We start from the raw sequence: 23355 nt of genomic DNA, 5'->3' as shown, positions 1-23355 counted from the left end.
GTGATAACATAAATAACGTTTTAGGTAACAGCTGTAACAAGTGTTATCTACTCTCCAGACCGCTTAGTTAAAAAAAATGTAAATAAGAAATTGTTCAAAAAATATTTGAAAATACTGCACGACATTATGTCGTTCAATTTTTTCCCCCCTTTTTTCTGCACCAATGATGCTTCAAAATATTTTAATTTCTGATTCCAGGTACCGTACGACGTCACACTGTCGCTGCCTATGTTCTTTCGGCTATATCTAATATGCAGGGTTATGCTTCTTCATAGTAAATTATTTACGGATGCTTCGTCGCGAAGTATAGGAGCCTTAAACAGAATTAATTTTAACACAAGGTGAGTGTTACTGGTCGTATTTTCCTTAATTTAATTTATTATCTACCAATTTTATTTTTCGTTACCGTTATTAAGAACTTGTGCTTTAATAAAGTCTGACTAAGAAAATTCAAAATGCCATATTTCTATAGTTTGATACCTATTTATAGTGACAATTGGGCATTTTTTTGTGAACAAAGACACTCGATATTTTTAAGGTAAGTACATTTAATGTTAATTCTACTAAGAATCATGAGCTGATCCAACCTCCTCGGAGAAAAAAAATGTCCCAAAACTGTCATATATTTTACGTACTCTCCATTCCGTTACCGCCGTACATAGTGTTTGAAAAATGGTAACGGAATGGAAAAATAAAACTTAGGACGCTTTTTTTTCTCCTAGTAGGATCGAAAGAGCTCGTGATAGTCAGTAAGGAAAAACATTACATTTACCTACCTTAGAAAAAAAAATCGAGTGTGTCTACAAAAAAATGCCCAATTCACATTTTGTCATTGCAAAGTCTATGCAGAGTTGGTCAGACTGTTTGTAGGTTTACCTTTTTAAATTCTTTTGTGTTTGATACCTTAATAATTCATAATGGATGTATGTCATTTATTTATAAAAGAAGAAAAAAATCAGTTAAAATTTCAGTAGTGATTAATGCAAGGCCACGCGATTTATTAATTTATATTTACGTCAATGTTTACAGGTTTGTCTTGAAGACACTTATGACCATTTGCCCCGGGACGGTGTTACTAGTTTTTATGGTTTCCCTTTGGATAATTGCAAGCTGGACATTAAGACAATGTGAAAGGTTAGTATCAAATACAAATATGTCTGTTTCATTTTTTACTTGGTGACGTATATAGTTGGAACCGACACGCAGTTTGTCGGCAAATAAATTTTAAGCTGAACAGTTTTATTTTTCTTTCTTTCGCCACCAGTATTGTCGCTTTCATTATTAGTATGATACTCATACTCATACTCAGTTTGTAGTCTTGTAAACCTATTCCGTTACAGTTGTAACGGAATCCACCGGTGTTGCCTACGAGGGCATGCTATCGCTTTTGTGCTGTGGTATCGTATTTATTGTTTTGTGCTTAATTTATCCACTGTCTGTTTTGTTGTCGGTATCTGTTTACATTTTTGCGGAATATTGTATGTAGCGAAGCCAGGTTCATTACCATCACAAGACAAGAGTTTGACTTTGATTAATCAATAGCTTTAATAAGGTACAATACACATATGCTATATATCTGTTTATATGTTAGCTAGACACAAAGCAAGTGTTGGCCGCACTCAAAATGTCGTAGACACATTGTAGCGTGTCGTCACATGAAAACAATGCACTAGCACTTTTGTATGTAAAACAAATACAAACACACAATATATAATTAAAATTTTGCTACATTTGAACTACCTAAGAAGTTAAAAAAATAACTAATTTGAACACACGGAAACTGTAGCGCACTAGCTCATGTTAGAGCTTGAACCCTCGTCAAGAAGCACCAAATCACTGCATTGCTGTCTCACAATCATTATCAAACCACGTTCCTTTATCTATCATCTAAAATAAATTGGTATTTTAAAATTATCCTTTCATTATTATATATCTTCCTTCTATCTTTACCGAGTCTATTGGTTGTCTATATTTGTGTCCCGTAACATCAAAATGTAACAAAATTTTATTCACGCATGGCTAAAAATATTTGTTAAATATCGAACCCCAATAAATGTTTAGTCTGCACGCTGTACGTATGCGGTATTAGTAAATATTTGTGTAGTAAACAATATTTGTCGTCGTTCAATGGGCATGCAAAATTAATTAAATGACATAGCATTGATATTTGGGTATATTCATCACATAATTCATTAAGTAATGGTTTGTCAATGGTGGAATTTTGAAACATAACTTTGAATTACTTAAATGAAAGTTTGGCCACCAAATTTTCTTTACTATAAAGATATAAGTAATTAGGATTATCGTGGCAGTACAATCGGTTATCCTGTGGTTCTTGTCGGGCGTTTTGGCTCTCAGGTTCCATGACGAAGACCATGCCAATTTGCTAAACTCAATGTGGCTGACAGCTATAACCTTCCTCTGTGTGGGGTACGGCGACATTGTGCCCAACACTTACTGCGGTCGCGGCATTACCCTCACCTGCGGTATGGTGGTATGTATCAAATACAGCAATTTACGCGTAACAAAACACTGGTTACGCGAGTTTATTTTAGTTTATTACGTATCATGTGTTTTCTAGCCAACGCAAGACTTGGACTTGCATTGTGTAGAAAGTGCTAAAAAGGTAAAGGTGAGCCATTTTATACAATATTATTTTAATTTCACAATCAACTCAACAATCAAAGTCAAACTCTTTTAAACTAAAAACCTGCGCGGTCTTTTACCTCACTTCACGTTCAATGAAAATGATTATGCTTAGGCCGGCTTGCAAGAAACGCTTAGGTCTGTTACATTAACACTTTCGTAGTCGCAGGTGTAAAACATCTCGTTCAGACAGATTTGTTGACGATTCAGGTTTCACGATGAAGAACACGCTAATCTACTGAATGCAATGTGGCTTATTGCAATTACGTTTCTCTCCGTCGGTTTTGGTGACATTGTGCCAAACACGTATTGCGGCAGAGGTATTGCTGTTAGCACCGGCATTATGGTAAGTTAATATAATAAAACACATTTTATTTGTGTTGACTGACACCGGTGTTAAATTTCGATTGATATTCACAAAACTTTATCACTGACAAATCTTTAATGCAATCTAAATATTTCTCGATATTTATAAACGTGTTCTAATCTTACAACTTTTTTAAATCTCGTCAGTCAACACTTATTTAGCATCAATGTAAAATACATAACACACAACACATAAATGCTTTACACATTTGATGGAAATGCTCACATTGTATTTGGTGTATCAATGTTACAGTATATCAGTTGGAATTTCATGTTTACTTTGATCTGTGATTAATATCGCAGTAAATATTGCTTTATTTATTTATGTAATTAATGCAGTGTCAAAAACACATCACATAGGTAATGTCGAATTCACATACTCTGTAGGCTTACACCATTGACTCAAATGTTAACGAATTTGTCGGGTTAAAATGCATTGTATTTATTGAACCCACACCATGTTTCACTTCACCATATAAACTATTTGTAGTTATGTGCTTGCAGGTAATTGAGTTTCTTGGATACAGTAAAGTACGGTTTTGATGATTGTAAAGTAAAGTAACGTCCATTTCCCTGTTAAAGCCAGCTATTAGAAACGTTTGTAGAATGGAATGCTTCTTTCTCCTTACTATTTTCTAGAACTCTCCTCACAAATATTTCACTAAAATTGCACAATAACTTTGTTTTTTAAAATGGCTCACTTTTCCTGGAATTATTTTATTAAGTACAAAGATTACACAATAAACTTGTTGCACCTAAAGTAGTGCTTTTGTAATTTTTTAATGTTGAAAAAAATGATTTGATATTGTCGCAATTTAAAACTTGGTACACTATTGTAAGGAATAATAATCGTGGCAAGGTGCAGAATTGTTTTTAAGAACTATTGGATAATCATCAATAAAACGTCTTTGCAATAGTGTATTATTGATACCTATTCGTATCGTTTTGAAATATGGAAAAAAGGTAACCAATACTTTTGTTTTTATTTTATTTTGTTATGACATCAATAATTTTCACGTGCATCTAGATATAAAATGAATTAAATTATAATTCTTGAAGAAATAAATAAAATTAAATCTTTTTACTCTTTAATTAAGCGAGGGTAATCGAGGCAATACTTGGCCAAAATATTAGACGAACCTTATCTTTGTTCGAATAGGGAATAAAATTTAAAATTGTGTCTATTATCCTCCAAATATAAAATAAAATAAAGTAAATAAATAAAGTCTGAGCACATAGCCAAAAATTATTTTCTTTTTAGCCTTTCAACTTTTTATTTATTGGAATGGAAAACTTAATGCTTCCACGTTCGCTTTTACATAAGGATATTCACTTAACAGGGAGCTGGATGCACAGCGTTATTAGTCGCGGTTGTTTCAAGAAAATTAGAATTAACTAGAGCTGAGAAGCACGTTCATAACTTCATGATGGACACACAACTTACTAAAAGAGTAAGTATTACGGTGACCTCAGTTCATCACAAGTATTGTTAATCTAATTAACAGGGGGCTGGATGTACAGCATTATTAGTGACCGTTGCTTCAAGAAAGTTAGAGTTAACTAGAGCGGAGAAACACGTGCATAACTTCATGATGGAAACGCAACTAACAAAAAAGGTAAGGTGGTTGTTACTCACGTAACAACTAACGAAGATAAAATGAGGTAAGTTTTTGCAAGCTAGGTAATGTTAATCCTTTTAACACAACATTTTTATGCTAATGACACAAATAGTTTAAATTCTACATTAAATAAACATGATTTAAAAACAGATAATTATTGTTACACTTTATAGGCTAGTATAATATGTTTGCAATGTAGTATAAGATTTTTAACCACGCCAAACCAAAATTTAAAAAAAATATTAATTTAAAGCGTAGGGGGAAGTCCCCCAGTGGCGGACATCTAAGCCAATTTGAAGAGAATAAAAAAGTATTTTAAATGTACCGTTATTTATGAATTACTCAACAAACTTTAGAGTCAAACACAAATACAACTTCTCCATAAACTAATTCAAAAACAAAACGTAAACTAGTGAAAAAACAACTCATTCTTTGCAAGAGGCACCCAGTACCGGACGGAATACATTTCGAACCCCTAGCACTGGACGGCTTAAAAACATTTGACACCGATCACAAAATAATTTAATCTTCTGAACATTCTGGAATGTCAAGCACAGGCTTCCTTTTTCACTTCTTTCACACCTTCGTTTCCGAACATTTTTTCTTCTTTTTTCTTTCTTTCATTTTTCTTACCCGTTCTTCCATCTGAAACATTGTAGGTACAAAATACAACAAAAAAAAAACATATTCATTGTCCGCCATTCCGGGACTACTATACTGTGTCCGGTACTGAGGGATAGGAAATCATTACAATTATTGTGTACCTCAAATATTTCAATTATGTAAAACAGCTTTTATAGACTACGAAATTTAAGTGATTAGTGAGTTTATTAAAGATAAACACTCACGCGAAACTTATGCAACGCAGCGCCTTCCGTAGGGAAACCACTAAAACACGCTCCCACAGTCGCTGCGCGCGTAACTAGCAAAGAGAATCCCGTTTTCTCGACATTGGTACGTTCCCCCGCACTACTTGCTCGCGTTGTAAGTTGCCGAGATAGTACGGGTGTCCGGCGCCGGCACTATATGCCGCCCGTGGTTACGGGACTTCCCCCTATTGTTACTAAAACTGTGTTGTTTGTTGCTCGTTATACAATATTATGTTCATAACTCAATAGTGCGTAATATAACCATTTTAATGGATATTCCAGTTAAAAAATGCAGCAGCCAACGTGTTACGAGAAACGTGGTTAATATATAAACACACAAGACTGGTCAAAAGAGTTCATCCGGGTCGAGTCCGAACTCACCAGAGGAAGTTCTTGTTAGCCATATATGCGTAAGTATAGAATTATAGGATATTCAGATTGAAATAAAATAAAAATAAAATGTTCTATATCTATGTCTTAAAGTTTACACTGTGATGTAGCGTTATAGAATGTTTAGTTTTGTAAAAATAATTTAAAATCAAGTACAGTCGAAGGCAAAAATATCGATCCAGACAAATGGCTCAAAAATAATATGTGAACACGACTTTATTGTCTAAGGTTTAAGAGCGTACACATATTTTTGAAACTTTGGGAATGTATATACATTTATGCCCTTGACTGTACCTATTTTGTGTAAATTTACAGATTACGAAAAGTTAAAATGGATCAAAGAAAGTTAATGGATAATGCCAACACAATAACTGACATGGCAAAGGTTAGTTGTATAGTAGTTTATAATGTTAATTGCTACACTCATCCCATGTCACACTCATTTAGTTTTCCCTGGCACTACTCTTGGCCATATTTCGTTGTTTGACAGCTAAAATTCAAAATCAACCATTCTTACTTAAATCAATGCTCATATCTCAGTATCGAACAATTTGCTCTTCGCGCAAGATATCGGAAAATCCCTGGATAGCGAGTTATTAGTGCGACTGGCGCAATTACCTCTAAAATTTAGTGCCACTTGTCGAACCTTTGCATAAGGTAGATTCTATAACTACAGTAGGTATTTCGGACATATTTATAAGTAGACGGGAGCCAGAAAAATAAGTAGTGGAACAATCTCTGAAGGCGAAAGACTGCGTGCAGATACGTGCTGATTAGAGGGCCGTGGTGCCTAAAGCAATTACCTGATGTGGTCCCCCTTCAGTCATGAGAGAACAAGGAAGAAGGTGATCAGTATCTATTTGGTAGTGATATATGAGCTATCTAAAAACATATTCTCGGAACTTTTGGTTGTCAGCTGAAGATTAAACTTACAATTAATGGTGCATCTTTTCATTAGAAAAAGAGTAACAAGATATTTGGAAGTTTTGGCTCAAGCAGAGCGTGTCCCTAGTAAAGCAGTGTAATTATTATTTTTGTCCAGTCTTTTAGTATTTACAGATAAACTGGTGTTTGACTCCTTTTATTACCTAGCCTTAGAAGGCTCTTTTAAATTAGTTAATAACTATTAGTCGCTAGCATACTTGTGCCTTATTAGCTGCATGTCAATCTCTCCATTTCAATTTCCATCTAGCATGAGCTATTTAGATAATGTAGAAGAATCTTAGTACCTACATAGTTTAAGACTAATACTTTTTCAACTTTCCAAACATGAACAGCATTCTGTACACACACCCAACAGACATTCGCAAAAATAGGGCAGGCTACTGAAAACACTAAAAACACATTATACTTAAATTAGAATCAACAGTGAATAAATAACTGCAAAGCGATTGATAGTAGGACCCCTTTCTTTTGCAGACCCAAAATACTGTTTACGAAATAGTATCCGATATGAGCACCAGACAAGATAGTATAGAAGAGAGACTAACCAGCTTAGAAGAAAAACTTACCGCCTTACAGGTGAGGTTTGGCTAGGGACTTCAATTGTTTTAGTAAGACATATTAACATAATTAAATTTACTAATTATAACCTTGCCACGTTTTTAAATACTTATTTATAAATACTGTAAAATCGGGGTCCCTTTGTTTAACATAATTATTGAAAGTCATAATGTAATGATTGTTATATTATCATTAGTCATAATTCTGAAACCGTAAACTTTTCAGGATTTTCCTCGGGTTATCCTATAGATAGGTTAAGGTTAGGTTAGGTTTGTTTTATGGCAATCCTGAAAAGTTACGCGTTTCTGAGAAAAACCAAATTATGACTAATGATAATCTAACAATAATTACATTACGACTTCTAATAATTAGGTCAAACAAAGGAACCCCTGATAATGTCAGTAACAACAACATGCATTGTATGTTACAGGAACAAGTAAACAGCCTACCAGATGTGGTGGCCAGGTGCTTGCAGCAGTGCTGGGAGCGGGCAGAGTCTCGTAAAAACTACCTGCATCCAGACACTGCTGCGGCACCTACTCCACCCGCTAGCGTCATAACCCCTCACGCCAGGTATGTACATAACTTTCAGCCTCTTTCCGTCAGCTGCTGAATATATTCCTTTGACGACCGGTACCGGCAGTGAACCTGCCTATTTTATTTTTTATTTTATTTATTTAATTACAATTATAAGCTTACAATACCAAAGCGCCTATAATGCTAACAACAGTATTTAACAATACATAATGAAACAGTAGATTTATATCATATATTATGTAACAGTAAATCTGATGTACATTTAAGTATAAATGAATTCATTACATAATGAGCCTATGAAGCCGGTAACGGCATTTATTTGTGTGATGATATTTATTCATGTGTTTAATGGCATGAGGCCATGATCACTGTGCTACCCGTATTTTATAGAATAGAATAGAATAGAATATATTTTATTTGTAGTAATTGTACATCGTCATATTAAAAAATTATTTACAATTAGAAGAACAATACAATTATTATTACAATTATAAAATTAATAATACATTTAAACATAATTTTAAGCATGTTTTCATTAAATTGAATTATAAATATACAAAAAAAAAATTGAAATGTCATGAAACGATTACATTAAATAAATTATAAGGTTTCGACATATTTAGTCATTCGTCTAGGAATTCTTTTACCGAGTAGTATGCTTTTTTTGTGCAAAACGTTTTGAGTTCGCGTGTGAAACGTCGTTCAGTACTAAAGTTTTTTATTACTTCAGGTAATTTATTATAAATTTTTGCACCTATTACCCTTAAGGACTTCCCTGACTTCTGAAGCCTATGGGTGGGTATCGACAGCGCCGGTTTTCTTCTCGCTGAGTAGGGCTTGCTTAGAGAAAACTCACCAGGATTCTTCCTTACATATTTACCTATCTCAAATATAAAGAGCGAAGGTACAGTCATCACTTTAAGGTTAACAAATAGCTGCCGTGCAGGTTCTTCTTCAGGGACTCGGGATATCAATCTTATTACCTTTTTTTGCAGGATGAATGGTCGGTCCCTATCGGCCGCTAGGCCCCAAAGGTCAATACCTCTCGTTAGGTGTGCATGGAAATATGCATAGTATGCTGTCAGCAGGCCCTGTTCCGATAACGTATGCTTTAGGCGTCCTATAGCGTAGAAGGCAGAGTTTAGTTTTTTACAGATCGCGTCTATGTGTTGGCTCCATTGCAAACCGCTATCGAAACAAAACCCAACATATCGAGGTTCGGGTTCGCCTACGGGTTCTATTTGAACCCCGTTAACAGTCAAATCCAGCCGTAGCTGTACCCTACTGTTAAGTGAGAATTGAAGGAGGTTCGTTTTCTCGATATTTAACTGCATGCCGTTAGCTTGGAACCAGTGCAGCAATTTTAGAATTATGTCTGTAGCGTTCGACTGCAGTTCCTCTTGGCTACGACCGTGGATTATTGCACATATGTCATCCGCGTACATGATGAATTTTGCAATAGGACTAGGGAATGGCAGGTCATTCATCAGTAGCGCGAATATACTATTGCCGACGTTTATTATACGGGTCTCTATTGTTTCCCATAAAGTTTTAAGTCATAATGTCCCCATTTCCCCCATTACCCTCACTAGTATTTGTTTGTTTTTGATTATTTGTTTGTCCCCGTTTTCGTTAGACATGATTTGGTTTTTCTCAGAAACGCGCAACTTTTCAGGATTGCCATAAAACAAACCTAACCTACCTTTAGGATAACCTTACGAAAATCCTGAAAAGTTAACGGTTTCAGAATTCTGACTAATGATAATTTAATAATCATTACATTATGTATAAAAACGGGACCCCATTTTATACACATCATAAATATACTGACGTTAGGTATGACAACGGTCTTAAGCAGCATAAAACATTAAATTTAGTTGTTTATTTTTTCAGAACATTAACGACAGCATCACACCCCTGGCCTCCGAGCCCCATCTTGCCGGGGGTCAGGACCCATTCAGCCCCGGAGAGCACCGTGGTCCACTCCCCCGCTCCGACCAGCCCAGCGACTCACGGAGCTCGACCTCCGCTACCCAGCTGAGTACCGCCTTCCAACTCCGAACTGTTATGCTGAACTCGTCAAAACTCGGCGCCCCTCCTCTGACCTCCCTTGATATAACTACGACCAGATAATGGCGAAAGAAAGATATCGTGGACCTCGAAAATAGGATGACTTTCGGTAGCTGCTCTTTTGGTGCTAAATTATCTTTTTCACCCATATCTCAGGTACCAGCACTTAAGCATATTTACTACTTTAGTGATCTGAATTTTATCAAACACATGAATGTTACCATTAATAAGTAAACCAACGTTAGACACCAGCATATGAATTTAACAAGCACATTAGAAGATTATTAATAAATAAAATTTAACAATAATATTAAGAAGGGAGATTCCTCACAAAAAATAATTCAGGTCTATTGATATCATTCTATCGCCAATGGACCACGCCTCGGAGCGAGAAAAGGTCAGCCGTAGTTTTTCGCTGTTCCCAAAAAGTTTCGGATGTGTGGGACTGTTTTCTAATAGGTATTGCTTAGATAGTGAAAAAAATTAGCCAGAAAGGACTTGCTGTGGTGATTATACAAAAATGCTTTATCGATACGCGCTTTAGAGTACGTTAGAATATATTTTGAATACATTATCAAGATAGATATAGGTTAGTTTACTTACCAATACGTCTGTTCACGTTTTATCCTTTGTTTTAAGAACCAATTAACACTGTATTAAGACATCGCATACTGCATCAATTTTTTTGTAAATAGAGGCCGGTGTCGATTTTGGAGCAAAAATGTAAAATTGATAGATTTAGTCGTTGAAATTATACACGTTTTGTTACGTAATATCTAAATAACAAGTATTGGTTTCTATTAGCACGTCTTCTCATCTTGCCTTTTAATAATGAGGTCGCGAGCGTGCGTCACCGCTAATATATGAAGAGAAGGGGCAGTTTTAAAAAAATCGTCAAAAAATTATGGTGGTAAATTATACAAATTGATGTATAAGAACAGTTTCTGAAAATGTTGTAGATTGTTTAAGTATCAAAATTACGTTGAAATTAAGTAAATTTTCAGAGAAATTGTCACTTGTTTTAAAGTAATTTCTGGAGAAAATTGAATTCGTTTAACTTTCATTTCCTCGAACTCTTAAGTCATATAACAAAAATGTAATCTGATAAAGGTCAAGTACAGAATATGTGTAATACAAATTTACCATTTTTAGCAGTCCAAACTTTACGAAATTTACAAATAAGAGCGACAAAATCAGTGCTTTCCGCGTGTTTACCTAAACGTCCATCAGAAAAAAAACATTACTAATTTAGTGAGTTAGTTTTCAAAAAATTGATCTGATAAAAGGCAAGATAAGAAGTCGTGCTAATAGAACTTGTTATTTCAATTAGGTAACAAAAGGTGTACAATTTCACCGACTAAATCTATCAATTTTACATTTTTGCGACTAAAATCGACACCGGCCTCTTAGTATAACAATGAATCAGGCGTGCAAATTTTTCAACTGTTTATTAATTTCCATAATAAGATTTATTTGATTTATATAAAAGTATAAAACCAATTAACCGTTCTTTCCACTATTTTTGAGCATGTATTTTATCTTTAATTACGACAAAAAGGATTTTATATTAAGTATGAAAATGTTGGAAGTCATCAAAATTTTGAAATAGCTAATAAAATTATGAAAGTACTTGCACAGGGTTAGTAATAATGAATACGATTATGTCAGTGGTGAAAGTCAAAGTAAATTTTCATAACCTGTACACTGTACAATCCGCCATCGCCAAGATCAAATTCATAACCTGTACTCACCCTGTACTCCAGGATAAAAAACTTTATCGACTATTTTATTAAAAAAAATATTTTTTTTAACAAGCAGAAACGTCTCGCATCTGCGAACGATGCTATTAAGCTTAGAATAAATTTAAAACTGGAAAAAATACTGCCTTAGCTTGTTTGGGTAGGTATTATCCAGACGCCGTGAGTTTAAAACTCACCCGAGGCCTTAAATTTTCCACTTTTAAATTTATTTTATTCAATTTTAAGAACTGATAATTTATCATCATTCAATACATCGGTTATATAAATACCTTGTATTTGGAAATGCTACAAAGATTGTGTAAAATCCTTTTTGCCATGTTTTTTTACAAGACATTTGTGTTAATCTAGAAACAAGTGCCTATTTTTGTCTTATCACATTGAAATTAAGGCATAAAAAGCTACGTGTTTCAACTTGCTACAAAATAAATATGTCAAATATTGTTTGAGTTACTTTGACTCGTCTGAAATATTGAGGTATCGTACAATTAAGTTTTTTGCATTATGTACAAGTATGTCTTTTAGGGAAAAATATAGTACATAGAGATTTTATTGAACACTCAGACTTAAATAAGATACTTAATGGCCAGTTATTTCTATAAATTGGTTTTAGTTCCTATGAGAGTATTTATTTATAATAATTTAAGATAAAGGTGTTGTGAACCTGCTTTTTTGACAAATACCCTATATTAATTATAATAGAGCACATAGCGACTGTTTTTAGACCAAATTTTTTTTCCTGTTAAAAAAAAATATTTATGTTAAATAAGTACCTACTGAAAAAAATTAAATTACTTTGTTTAAAGAGCAGATTTGAACACCGATATAGTACGTTATCTTGCTTGCCAGTTTTAGCTATAAAGGAAATGTAACAATTGTAACGCGACAGACGGACGTCAGCACATCATACGATCTATAAGCCGTATACACACTTTATTTAGATATAGATAAATTGAATTGTTACTACCTGCCTATTGACACGTAGTTTGTCAAATTTTTATAACATTAGATTAATTAGGTCAAGCTTTGATAAGACATTAAGATTGATGGCTGTCTAAATAGTGCCTAAAACACTACGAAAATTTCGATAATTCAGTTTTATTACCTAGTATGAATTTGTAAATAGACGAAAAACTTAAAATTGAGAGCATAATATTTTATAGGATTATCTGAATTAATAGTGTTATGAGTACGTGCGATGGGATCAATAACTTTGTATATTTTAGTTCTGTAGCGTCTTTCATTAATGTAACACACTGTTTAGTAGTGCTAAAACACAACTATTATTTTAAGCAGATATGACTGTTTAGTCATGGACGAGTGCTTACAAGTCCGTGAAAACAATCATTCGGTGAAATCTGACGTTGTTATATTATGTTTAAAAAAAATGTGCGCCAATATAAATAATTATATCTGAAACCCTACGGCTAAATCGTGGCCATGAAAATATTCTACGCTGAGCGAATTTCATTTACGATAAGGATAGCAGTCATAGGGCGATACATTTGTTAAAAATAAATTAAATGTATGGCTTACTGCTGCCAAAGTTTGCTTTCAACAAATTTGCTCAAAACGTTTTTTTTTCACGGCCCTCAGGTTAGCTTCGTATATCATCTTTTCGTGCACCTAATCAAATAAAAATTAAATATTCATTGATCGCCCGGCCTAGTACCTAAAATACGCGAATGGCGATAACACATTGTAAATAAATGAATCATCATGAACTAATCCAAATCAATTGTGAAGTCTTTTTAAAATGCTATTACCGATATTTTTGACGCCATATTATGTTTAATCAAATACAAGGTATTCACAGTATTTCATTTAATATTTTGGCAATAAAATCATACATACTGTTATATAAACGACGACGACGAAGAGCGTTTACAAATAGAATACGAGCCAAATATGTTAAAACGATAAATAAATAAATACATTAATTACAAACATTATCATCAGCCACAAAAACTCGAAGCAGTAACACATTTACTTTCAACGAGGGCTACCGCTTTTGTGCTCACCAGTTGGCGCCACTGTAGATGTAGGTCAAGAAAAACAGATCTCAATATTCTTCTATGCTTATTTTTATAAAATCAATACGTTCTAATATACACAAAGGTATTTTAACGTCTAAATGTGTCATTTTTCAACATGTTTTATTGTGCATATATTTTAGTTGGCACTTTTTTTAAAGCACTAACATTTATTGAGCTATATCTATTGTTTACCATGATTAATCAAAGACGGACAAAGATTTACCACAATTATGAATCAGGAGTGAAAATTCCCGATAAAAAAGCTTAAAACGTTCTATGCATTTGACATTGTAAAAGATCTCCCACACTAGCGCCCCTAGCGGCGAAATTAAAAGCGGTAGCCCTCATTGTTTATTCCGAAGTAACGTTAGGGGCTAACAGAAAATCTCTCAAAGTAAATTATACATAATAAAATGTATAAACCCATGTTGAACTTCATTAATGCTTATAAAAGCACTTACACTTGAATAAGAAATATAAGAAATCAACATGAAAAGAATAACAACCGCCGCTTTTATAAAAAAAACTACCTACTATTATAATAACCTAGTCAACATACCAAAGTTATATTGTTTATACCTTAGAAGTAATTGCAGTTTATTTACAAAATATTATTTGGTAGTTGTATGACGCTTTCCGCGCGCGCTCCTTCACATAAACTTAATCGAGTATAGATAATTTTAAAACTCAATAAATTAAAACTTTTTTATGTACTTTAACACAAGACCAGACTAAACGTACCAAACATTGTATTAAAAATAAACAAGTAGAAGAAATCTTAATTGAAATCCTATTGTGAAAACACATAGATTAACTTAATATTTTGAATTCAAGTTTGAGGTAGAAGTGTATTAAAAATATTAACTTAGTTTTTATGCGAAACACCAACTAGTATTTTAGAGATACAATCAATAATAAAGTAGAAATAAATCAATCTCTTTTGCATAGTAAAATTAAATATGAAATCTTGTATTGCCTTTCCCATTTCAAAGTATCGTAAAAAGTATTTTAAATTTAATATATTTCCATTTTCTAGTATTTTAACTACCTCGAAATTATCACGTCTCTTTTGTATTTAATATAGCATTTAATAAATTTCGCTCCTCCTATCTACATGCCAATTTAGATTTGTATGTGGGCTTAGATTAATTTAATAAGAAGCTTAAAACAATTTTTTTGGCAACTTCATTGTTTTTTTTTTACCTGATTATAACGAATTGATTTGGAGACACGTCTTTTTGCAAGCTTTTTATTGTCACATTTTTTATTAGTTTTTCTTGTTTAGATCTAACCCTAACAGTAAACGTGTTTAAGAAGATCAGGATGCTTGAGCTGAAATTACACCTTCTTGTCCGATGAGGGAAGAAAAGACCTAATATTGCCGTCAATAACATGTGAGGTTTTAATAAACAAGGAATCATCAGCAAAATTCACCGTTGCTTTTCTAACCAAAAAAGTTTTTGATGAAACAAAAGACACATATTAGGCTACGCGCGCACTGCGGTGCAGCGAGTTGCGGTGCGTTTTTAAAAACGCAAAGGAAAAAAAACCGTGTGTGTCCAGTACGCGCACAGCGGTGCAATATCCGCACGTTTTGCCATTCTAGTCCCAACTCAAGTTAAGAACGGCCGTTGAAAATGGACTACTACGCTCGGCGACGACATGACTCCGCAGCACAGTGCCGCGAGAACAACTGCGTCACTGGATGGCTACCGGCCAGTGTCCGCACGGATTTTATTCCGCAGTGCGCGGATTTATTCAATAGTCCAAAGGATGCAGAAAATTCGTGCGGCGCCGCACCGCAACCAATCTGCAGCAAACCACAGATTTTAATCCGCATACAGATTATTTTCCGCAGTGCGCGCACTTCAAGGAGGTTGCATATTTCACAGATTTCGCAGAAATCCGCAGTGCGCGCGTAGCCTAAGAGACAAGTCCACATCAAATATAATAGGTATTGTCTGAAATATAGGAAAGTAAATCCTCACTTAATAAAAACCATCTTCAACATTGACGCTTTAATTAAATTCCAAGCGCACAATATCAAAACCATTCAACATTATCTTCCTATTACCAATTTGATTCTTGTTGTAACAGTAGAATAATTGCTTTGTTTAAATTCCTTAGGTACTCACAAATAAAAGTGTTCGCATACTTATCATAAAAAACAACATAGCGAAATCTTGTATTACGATTTTACTATTCGAAATATAACTACCTATTATGGTACATGTGCAGTCTCACAGACTTTACAGAGAAAACACCAACTGTGGTCTACCCCTTATTCATAAAACCTAGCAACTTCTTAAACCTTTGTAAATTTTTGTCTCTTTCTAACAAACGATTATCAACGGTTTGTTAGATTTGACAAAAGTTTGTGATTGACGCTATAACACCTTCGCTGCGGCAATTAGTTAAGAGGCAACAGGAATGGTCATTTCTCCATACAAACGTACTCGACTGTTTCCTCCGTGGTTTTTGAAGCTACAGCAATGTTTTTTCAACACAGATTATTGTTAGTAATATCTGTGTGGGACTGTTGTGCTTTTATTTTTATTTTTTAAGGCGCTAGAGCACTTCGAATATTCGCAAAAACGGCCTAATTTACTACGCCGGCCAAATAGAGGCATGGTATTCGAAACTGACATATTTTAGCCTAAAAAGCAAAACAGTCCTACACAGATAATTTTATTACCATTTAGATCTCAAAATTTCGTTACATTTGGTTAAGTTTTGGAGGAGGAAACAGTTGAGTACGAACCCTCGTTTTTTGCGATATTTTACGCAGGCATTATTATAGGACTACTACACAGATTGCTTGATTTTGCATTACTGCATCATTCAAATAATAGATCCACCGAAACGAAGATGTTCGGGTCACTTTTGGACCGCACCCACAGTTGGGAGATTTTAAGCTATGGTTAGGTGGTTTGACATATTAAGTAATTTATTTTCATAATAATTGTCTGTGAGGCCGAACACAAGCAAACTTTATCCTTTGTAATACATACATAAGGCATGTCGTAACTTTTACAATGAAAAATATTCCCTTTATTAGTGGAATTGACATTACCTATTTATTTATAATAAGAATTGACCAAATGTTGTTTAAGATTGAATACCTATATAATAGATACCTAGGATTTGTAAATAATTTCTTAGATAAAGTCAGTAAGACGGTATGTATAGTATAACTGTGTAAATACAAGTTGTATTTGCAAATTTTATTGTAAATATGCAATTATACCGTTATAGAAAATTGTTTTTTAATTAATAACGATCAGTTATAAAATGAATTCTTTAGTTTTATTCATACGGAATGTTCCATGCGGTGCGCTCACAGATGAGACAAATTTTTGTGATCATTGTTGATGAAAAAAATGAAAGTGTAATTTCGATTATATGAGTTGTAGTATTTTTCAGACTGAATTTTTATTTTTTGTGTACCTGAATAAATTTTGCATCTCTCCCGTTGATTATACTAGGAGCTTCGAACCCGTAATTTTTTAAAATCGCTAATATCTACTAAACTAGAAGGATTTTGTACTTCGGCAACACAGCTACTGCAATGCTTACCAAGGAATCTTGTTTACTGTTGCTTAAGTGGAAAGTTGTTACAGTTTAGTAGATTATATGCAATTTTCAAAATTAACCCCCCTTCGAAATTACCCCAATGCACCTTAGAATACAACACATTAGAATAGGAGCACAGATCGCTACGTTAAAATTGAGGCATAGATGCCTGAGGGGTATAGATTCTATACCCCTTAGGCATCTATTCCTCCTTTAAACATGTATTCCGATTTTACCCCTAAATTGTTTTCTATCGTATTTTCTCGGAAACGTTAGTATTTTACGTACTTTTTGTACCAAGACTGACTTAAATAGCAAGACACGTTCGTAACTTCGTACGTTTCCGTAAAAAAATGATGGAAAATAATTATGCACTACATCTGTAATGCCTAAATGACTAGATGAACATTTGCTACGAATAATTTTCCAGAAAAATATTTCAGTTTATATACAACTAACGGCGTAAATAGGCAAAATATTTAGGCTATTGAAAGGTTACAATTTTTTTTAAACCACGACGGTGGCAAACAAGCATGTGACCCTCCAGATCTAAAGTAGTCACCACATCATCATACTTCAGTAATTTTTATGACTTTTATTTGCCTTTTTTAAAGTCTTAATCGTCCAAAGGCTTTTGCCATTACTATCATGTCAGGCTGCTTACCATAATGGCTCCTGCAAGGGACGCATTTAGGCGTTAGAGGGAGCAAGTGATATTGCTATCTCATTCCACCGCATAGCTGGCTGCGTCCCTTAGACTGGCCTACGCTGGGCCATGGTGTACAGAAGCCTTAAGACATGCAATTCGCTTGCTTACCACAGACGTAGAATACCCTCAAGGACCAATCTCAGTCCACCGCCAAACGGTGTGCCTCTTACTATTTAGCGCCTCCAAGCTGGCTACAGATCAACGTATTTCAACTATTCGACACTAGAGGTCGTTGTTTAAGGTTTCAAAATCTACAACCAGTGGCGCCTCTGCGCTGGGTATATCACTGATATACGAACGCAGCACAATTTAAATACCTAGGTAAGTACTGTAAGTAGGTATTTAAGATGGTTGCTGAAATACTTTTTACGTTTAAAATTGGACTATAGAGAAAAATTGAGATATTGATCAATATGAATAACCGCTCTATTCTTTTACGAAATAATTTAAGCGATTATTATTATTAGCAGCAATAGGATCAGATACGACTAAATAAGATGTATTTTAGATACAGCACTAGGGTTATAACCTAACCAAACTCGCCCTTCATAATATCAGTATATATTATGTTATGGAAATACGAGTAGGTACAACATTCCGTAAGTTTATGAAAGCTCACTAAGCTGGGGTGGACGGTCTGTGATCAATCAATTTCATGGTAATACATTCGGCTTTATCCGTTTAACACTTAATTTATATGCGGCGTTAATCCCATTTTAGGTCAGAATGATATTGGATCTGTTTTTACACACATTTTACACACTTTTATTTAGCTTCACTGCGTGTATACCTTCGTATATTAGTGCTTCAAATCTTGTAACTATAATTTGAACCACTTCCCGGTATCTGATTCAGTTGGGATTTGGAGCAGTGCTATCGTAATTTCGGTGACAATGAAATAATATGCTAACATGGAGGTGATCTGATGATGCAGCCGGTAGGTAGCCAAGGAACCCCTCGATGGATAAACACAAACACATCAAGCTTAGGCTCATTAGAAAGGTATCAAGAAGTACTCGATAGACATGTAAATGAGAAAAAGTACAGTCAACAATAAAAGTGTGTCACAAAAAGAAATTAGACAATTACTTGTTGGAGATTAGTTACTGTTGACAAACTGACGGCCCGATTCGAACTTAAAAATGTATATAAATGTAAATTTACAAAAATACGACATAGATCAGACATGTCAATGTTAAAAGTGACGTTTTTGTTTAAAGAAACTTCACTTTTGACACAGACATATCGGATCCATGTCGTTTCTTTAGCAAATTTTAGACATATCTTAAAATTCGAATCAGGCCGTAATTTGGAGTTTTGTTTTAATTGTATAAGCACTGACAACTTGGTCAATAGTCTCCCATGGCAAATCTAGGTTGCCTTACAATAGTAATTTTCTACCAACCAATATCCGGTGACATTCGTGTGGCACCGACATCTGTAGCCTCGTTAGAACTACTATTCAATACGTCACTAAATTTATTAAGGAAATTGATCACTTAATTTATTAAGGAAATTAACAGTAACACCGCCCTCGTCGACGCCGCGGCGGCAATGCCGCAGCAGTAATGCAGCTATAGTTGCCATCCGATCACTGTTTATTCAACTCGGGCAATGTTTGGCTAGATAGGCGTATAATATATATATATACGGGTATTTTATTTTAGGCATTGAGAAAGGTATGTTGAGATGGTTTGGACACGTGGAAAGAACGAATGATAGAAGGCTAACAAAGAGAGTGTATAAGGGAGGGGTAGAAACGGCAGTTGAAAGGGGCAGACCTCGGCGGACTTTTTCTGATCAGATCGGGGAAATCCTGAAGAAAGGCCAGGTCAAGAGCACCCTAAACCGGCGAGCGTGTATGGGGAATGTTATGAAAGTGAAGGAAGCGAAAGAGGTATGCCAGGATCGTAGCAAGTGGAAATCCGTGGTCTCTGCCTACCCCTCCGCGAAATAGGCGTGATTATATGTATGTATGTTATAATTATGTATGTATATATTTAGGTAACGCGGCAACCGTAATGGGCTCCATTGTATTGGTAACGCGGCGAGCGTGATGGGCTCATTTGCATCTGGAGATCGCGGGGCGTATTTTGTGAATACAGTTAGTTTATGATTTAGTTTAATTTAGGTTAAGATTTTTGTAATAGTTAAGTAGATTTCAGTTTATGCGACAAATTAGGTTATAATGCAAACTGATCATGTTGTGTATTTTCTGTATCTAACATGGCAAGGCTTTTTAGTTCACCAATTTACGATGTTAGTAGACATAATAAATTATAGTGCCCAACTCTACTTCAGGTTGCGCAATAAATTGGGATTGGGAACAGTCATAATGGTAAAAACAGCTATTTTTCATCATACTTGACATTTTGTGAAAAACACGTGATATAAATTTAAAAAGGGCTGGTGGCCTAGCGGTAAGGGCGGGAGTGGACTTGCAATCCGGAGGTCGCGGGTACCCCACCCTCCCCGCGGGGAGTTACCCCGGCTCGTACCAATGAGTTTTTCGGTAAAAATGCCGGGACAACGCGAGGAAGATGATAATGATGACTTGATAAAAATTGAATATAGGCCAGGCCAAACAAAAACACACCAATGCACAATGTAGGTATGTACAATTTATTCAATGTTACCTTTAGCTAGAATTTGATGGAAAACCCATGAAGTTGTAATAAAGTAAACCACGTCCTTCGTTCATATTTAAAATCTATTTAAATATTAACAAACTGTCCTTAGCATTTTTATACCTAATGATAAGCTTTGAAAAAACTAAATGCTAGGTTTTACCGAACAAATAAATAATTCAAGGCGAGATTTGCAATCATGAATTGAATTAAAATTCTCAAAGTATACTTTTTATTTCAGGAATTGGAAGTTTTTTTTTTGTGATTAGACATTCAGTATTTTAGGACAATGTCACACAGGCCAGCCTTTTCAGTCCTGAATTTTCACGATTTAATCTGTCAAAGGTTTATAAAACATGACTTCTATGGCGTCAACATTGTACAGTAGATTTTTTTAAATTTAAACAGATGTAAGTATCTGTCTGTCTGTAGGGGCAGAGCGCTCTAAAGGATCTCACGTTAGAACGGCCCGGATCCGGGCCGGCATCCGACACTTCGTTTTCTATAGACATCATCACGTGATCACCGGTCACCTGTCATAGAAAAATGAAGTGTCGGTTGACGCGTCCTAGCGTGAGTCATCCTAATCATGGATTCGAGCACACCGACAATCTTTTTTAGGTAGGTAAGTATTAGGGAAAATGCTATTTATTCTTAATTTCGTCTGTTTATAAATTGTATGTTGACCTCAATAAAAAAACTTTAAGCAATAGGTAATTTAACATTTAGTACTGACCATTATATTAAATATATTAATAACGGGTCACTCACGTAGTTAGGTCGAAAAACGCACATGTTTCACTCCGTACCGAGGAGTTTATCAGGAGCTTGCGTTGACGATGACGGACCGGCGCAGACTGCCTGCGGGCCGCACCTCCGCGACCGATTAATCGACGCGGGCGCCGGTGGCGGCAGGGGGGGCGAGAAACTACCCTCGTTTACGACATTATTGTCAAATGATGGGTTGCACACAACACTCACTACGTCATTCCACCACCATGACCATTATATAACCATTATATTTAACACAAAAGACACAGTAAAACTCCTCAACATTGTGTTTAAATAACTCAATTTACGGTCAGTAGCGGAGGGCAAGAGCCCCGTGCTGAACAATGAAGCAGCTAAGTTATTACTGAATTATAAATTACTTTATGAATACTGTAATGCATTTCAAATTCTTACCCCTTTTTATGCTACCGTTCGAAGTGAATATCATTTATTCTGCATCTATCAAGAGAGCAAAAACGGCGTCGAAAGAAATTAAGAAGGTAGATAATCATATAACACTATGCTTAGTTATCAAAATGAAAACAGGTAACAATTATTACTACTTATATATACTAGATAATTTTTAATGTACCTATAAAATGTTTAAGATAATAATTTAAGTTAAACTATTACAACTCTAATTTTAATTTTTAACAAGCCGAAAAGTCTACGAACGATGCTATTAAGCTTAGACACCCAAAGCAGTAATTTTTTCACTTTTAAATGTATTCTAAACTCTAATTTTCTAGAAATTATAGTCGAGAATCTGCCTAAATATCATATTTTTCATGCCTTTAATCATGCGTTAGACAAGCATTTTAATAGGAAAAATATAATCATCATCTCAAATCGAATCAGCAGAAGATGAGATTTGCCGAGAAAACCATTATTTACCATGATACGAATTAAGGTTTTAAATCAATTTGGGAGGGAAAAAATCGTACTTTGAGTATTCTATCTCGTTTTTAGGGTTCCGTACCTCAAAAGTAAAAAACGGACCCCTTATACTGTTGTCTGTCCGTCCGTTCGTCCGTATGTCTGTTAAGACCCTTTATCACGGGAACGCGTGGAGTTATCGAGTTAAAATTAAGACAATATGCTCAGGTTTATGGTCCCTTAAAGCTGTGAAAAAGTTAAACTTCTAACTTAACTTTAAAAAAAGACACTCAAGGGAATCAAAATTTATAGGGTACTTCCCGTTGACCTAGAACTATCAAATTTGACATATCGTCATACACTACAAGTACAGGGAAAGATCTAAAAAAAAAAAATATAAAGTTTTTGTACGTAACCCTTGATGGGCCAGTCCGACTCGCACTTGTCCGGTTTTTGTAAATGTTACTACTAAACAAATCAGTTACATTTGTTACTTACTAAGTTGTAACTCAACGAATCGTTCGAATTCGAGATAAGAATGTCTTTTTTTTGCAGAAATATGTATGGATATATTTTTAGTTTTTGTTATTTCAGGATAAATAATTATATTATTTAAATTAAAATGTATTATGATTAAACGATACTTACGACATTTCATATCGCTTATATTGTTGAATAAAATGTTAAATAATTTTAAATTTAATAAATTCGTGTCATTTACGTTTAGTTTACTTAATGATTATCTTGCTGCTAATCGCGCTTTCTGTCGCTGAAATAAAATAGTTTTCGTACTTTTAAGCTCCGCGTTAAAATCTATAGTGACGCTTGAAATACTTTTATAATTTTTAATTTACAGACAAATTATTTCGCCAAAGGATTTGGGTTACATAAAGCAGGTCGCCACTTCTCTGAATCGCATAGGTTCCTGGCCTTGGGTCGAGTCAACGAATAAGAAACACACATTCGCAGTAAAAAGGAACATGTTTTGTTTCTTAACTATGAGCAT

At 34.6% G+C, this 23355-nt stretch overlaps 1 protein-coding gene across 8 annotated transcripts in view; it reads left to right on the top strand.

Annotated features, from left to right (window-relative positions):
* Window positions 1-17215, top strand: part of LOC134748806 (small conductance calcium-activated potassium channel protein) — a 246757-nt gene extending 229542 nt beyond the window's left edge. For 2 of the 8 annotated variants that reach the window (XM_063683603.1, XM_063683601.1), the window contains 9 exons: window positions 199-341; window positions 1030-1134; window positions 2857-2992; window positions 4518-4628; window positions 5783-5910; window positions 6206-6275; window positions 7292-7411; window positions 7824-7966; window positions 9824-17215. In XM_063683603.1, coding sequence (XP_063539673.1) covers window positions 199-341; window positions 1030-1134; window positions 2857-2992; window positions 4518-4628; window positions 5783-5910; window positions 6206-6275; window positions 7292-7411; window positions 7824-7966; window positions 9824-9971 — 1104 coding nt within the window. In that variant the 3' untranslated portion in view covers window positions 9972-17215. Of the gene's footprint in view, window positions 1-198; window positions 342-1029; window positions 1135-2358; window positions 2495-2856; window positions 2993-4352; window positions 4464-4517; window positions 4629-5782; window positions 5911-6205; window positions 6276-7291; window positions 7412-7823; window positions 7967-9823 lie in introns of all 8 variants that reach the window. The other 6 variants (XM_063683606.1, XM_063683602.1, XM_063683605.1 and 3 more) reach the window with 5 other exon arrangements.
* The last annotated feature ends 6140 nt before the right edge of the window (window positions 17216-23355 follow it).

This window comes from Cydia strobilella, chromosome 17, assembly GCF_947568885.1.
Source record: "Cydia strobilella chromosome 17, ilCydStro3.1, whole genome shotgun sequence".
Lineage (NCBI taxonomy): Eukaryota > Metazoa > Arthropoda > Insecta > Lepidoptera > Tortricidae > Cydia > Cydia strobilella.
The sequence above is the reverse complement of the archived record's forward strand: the minus strand, read 5'-3'. Positions and strand labels throughout refer to the sequence as shown.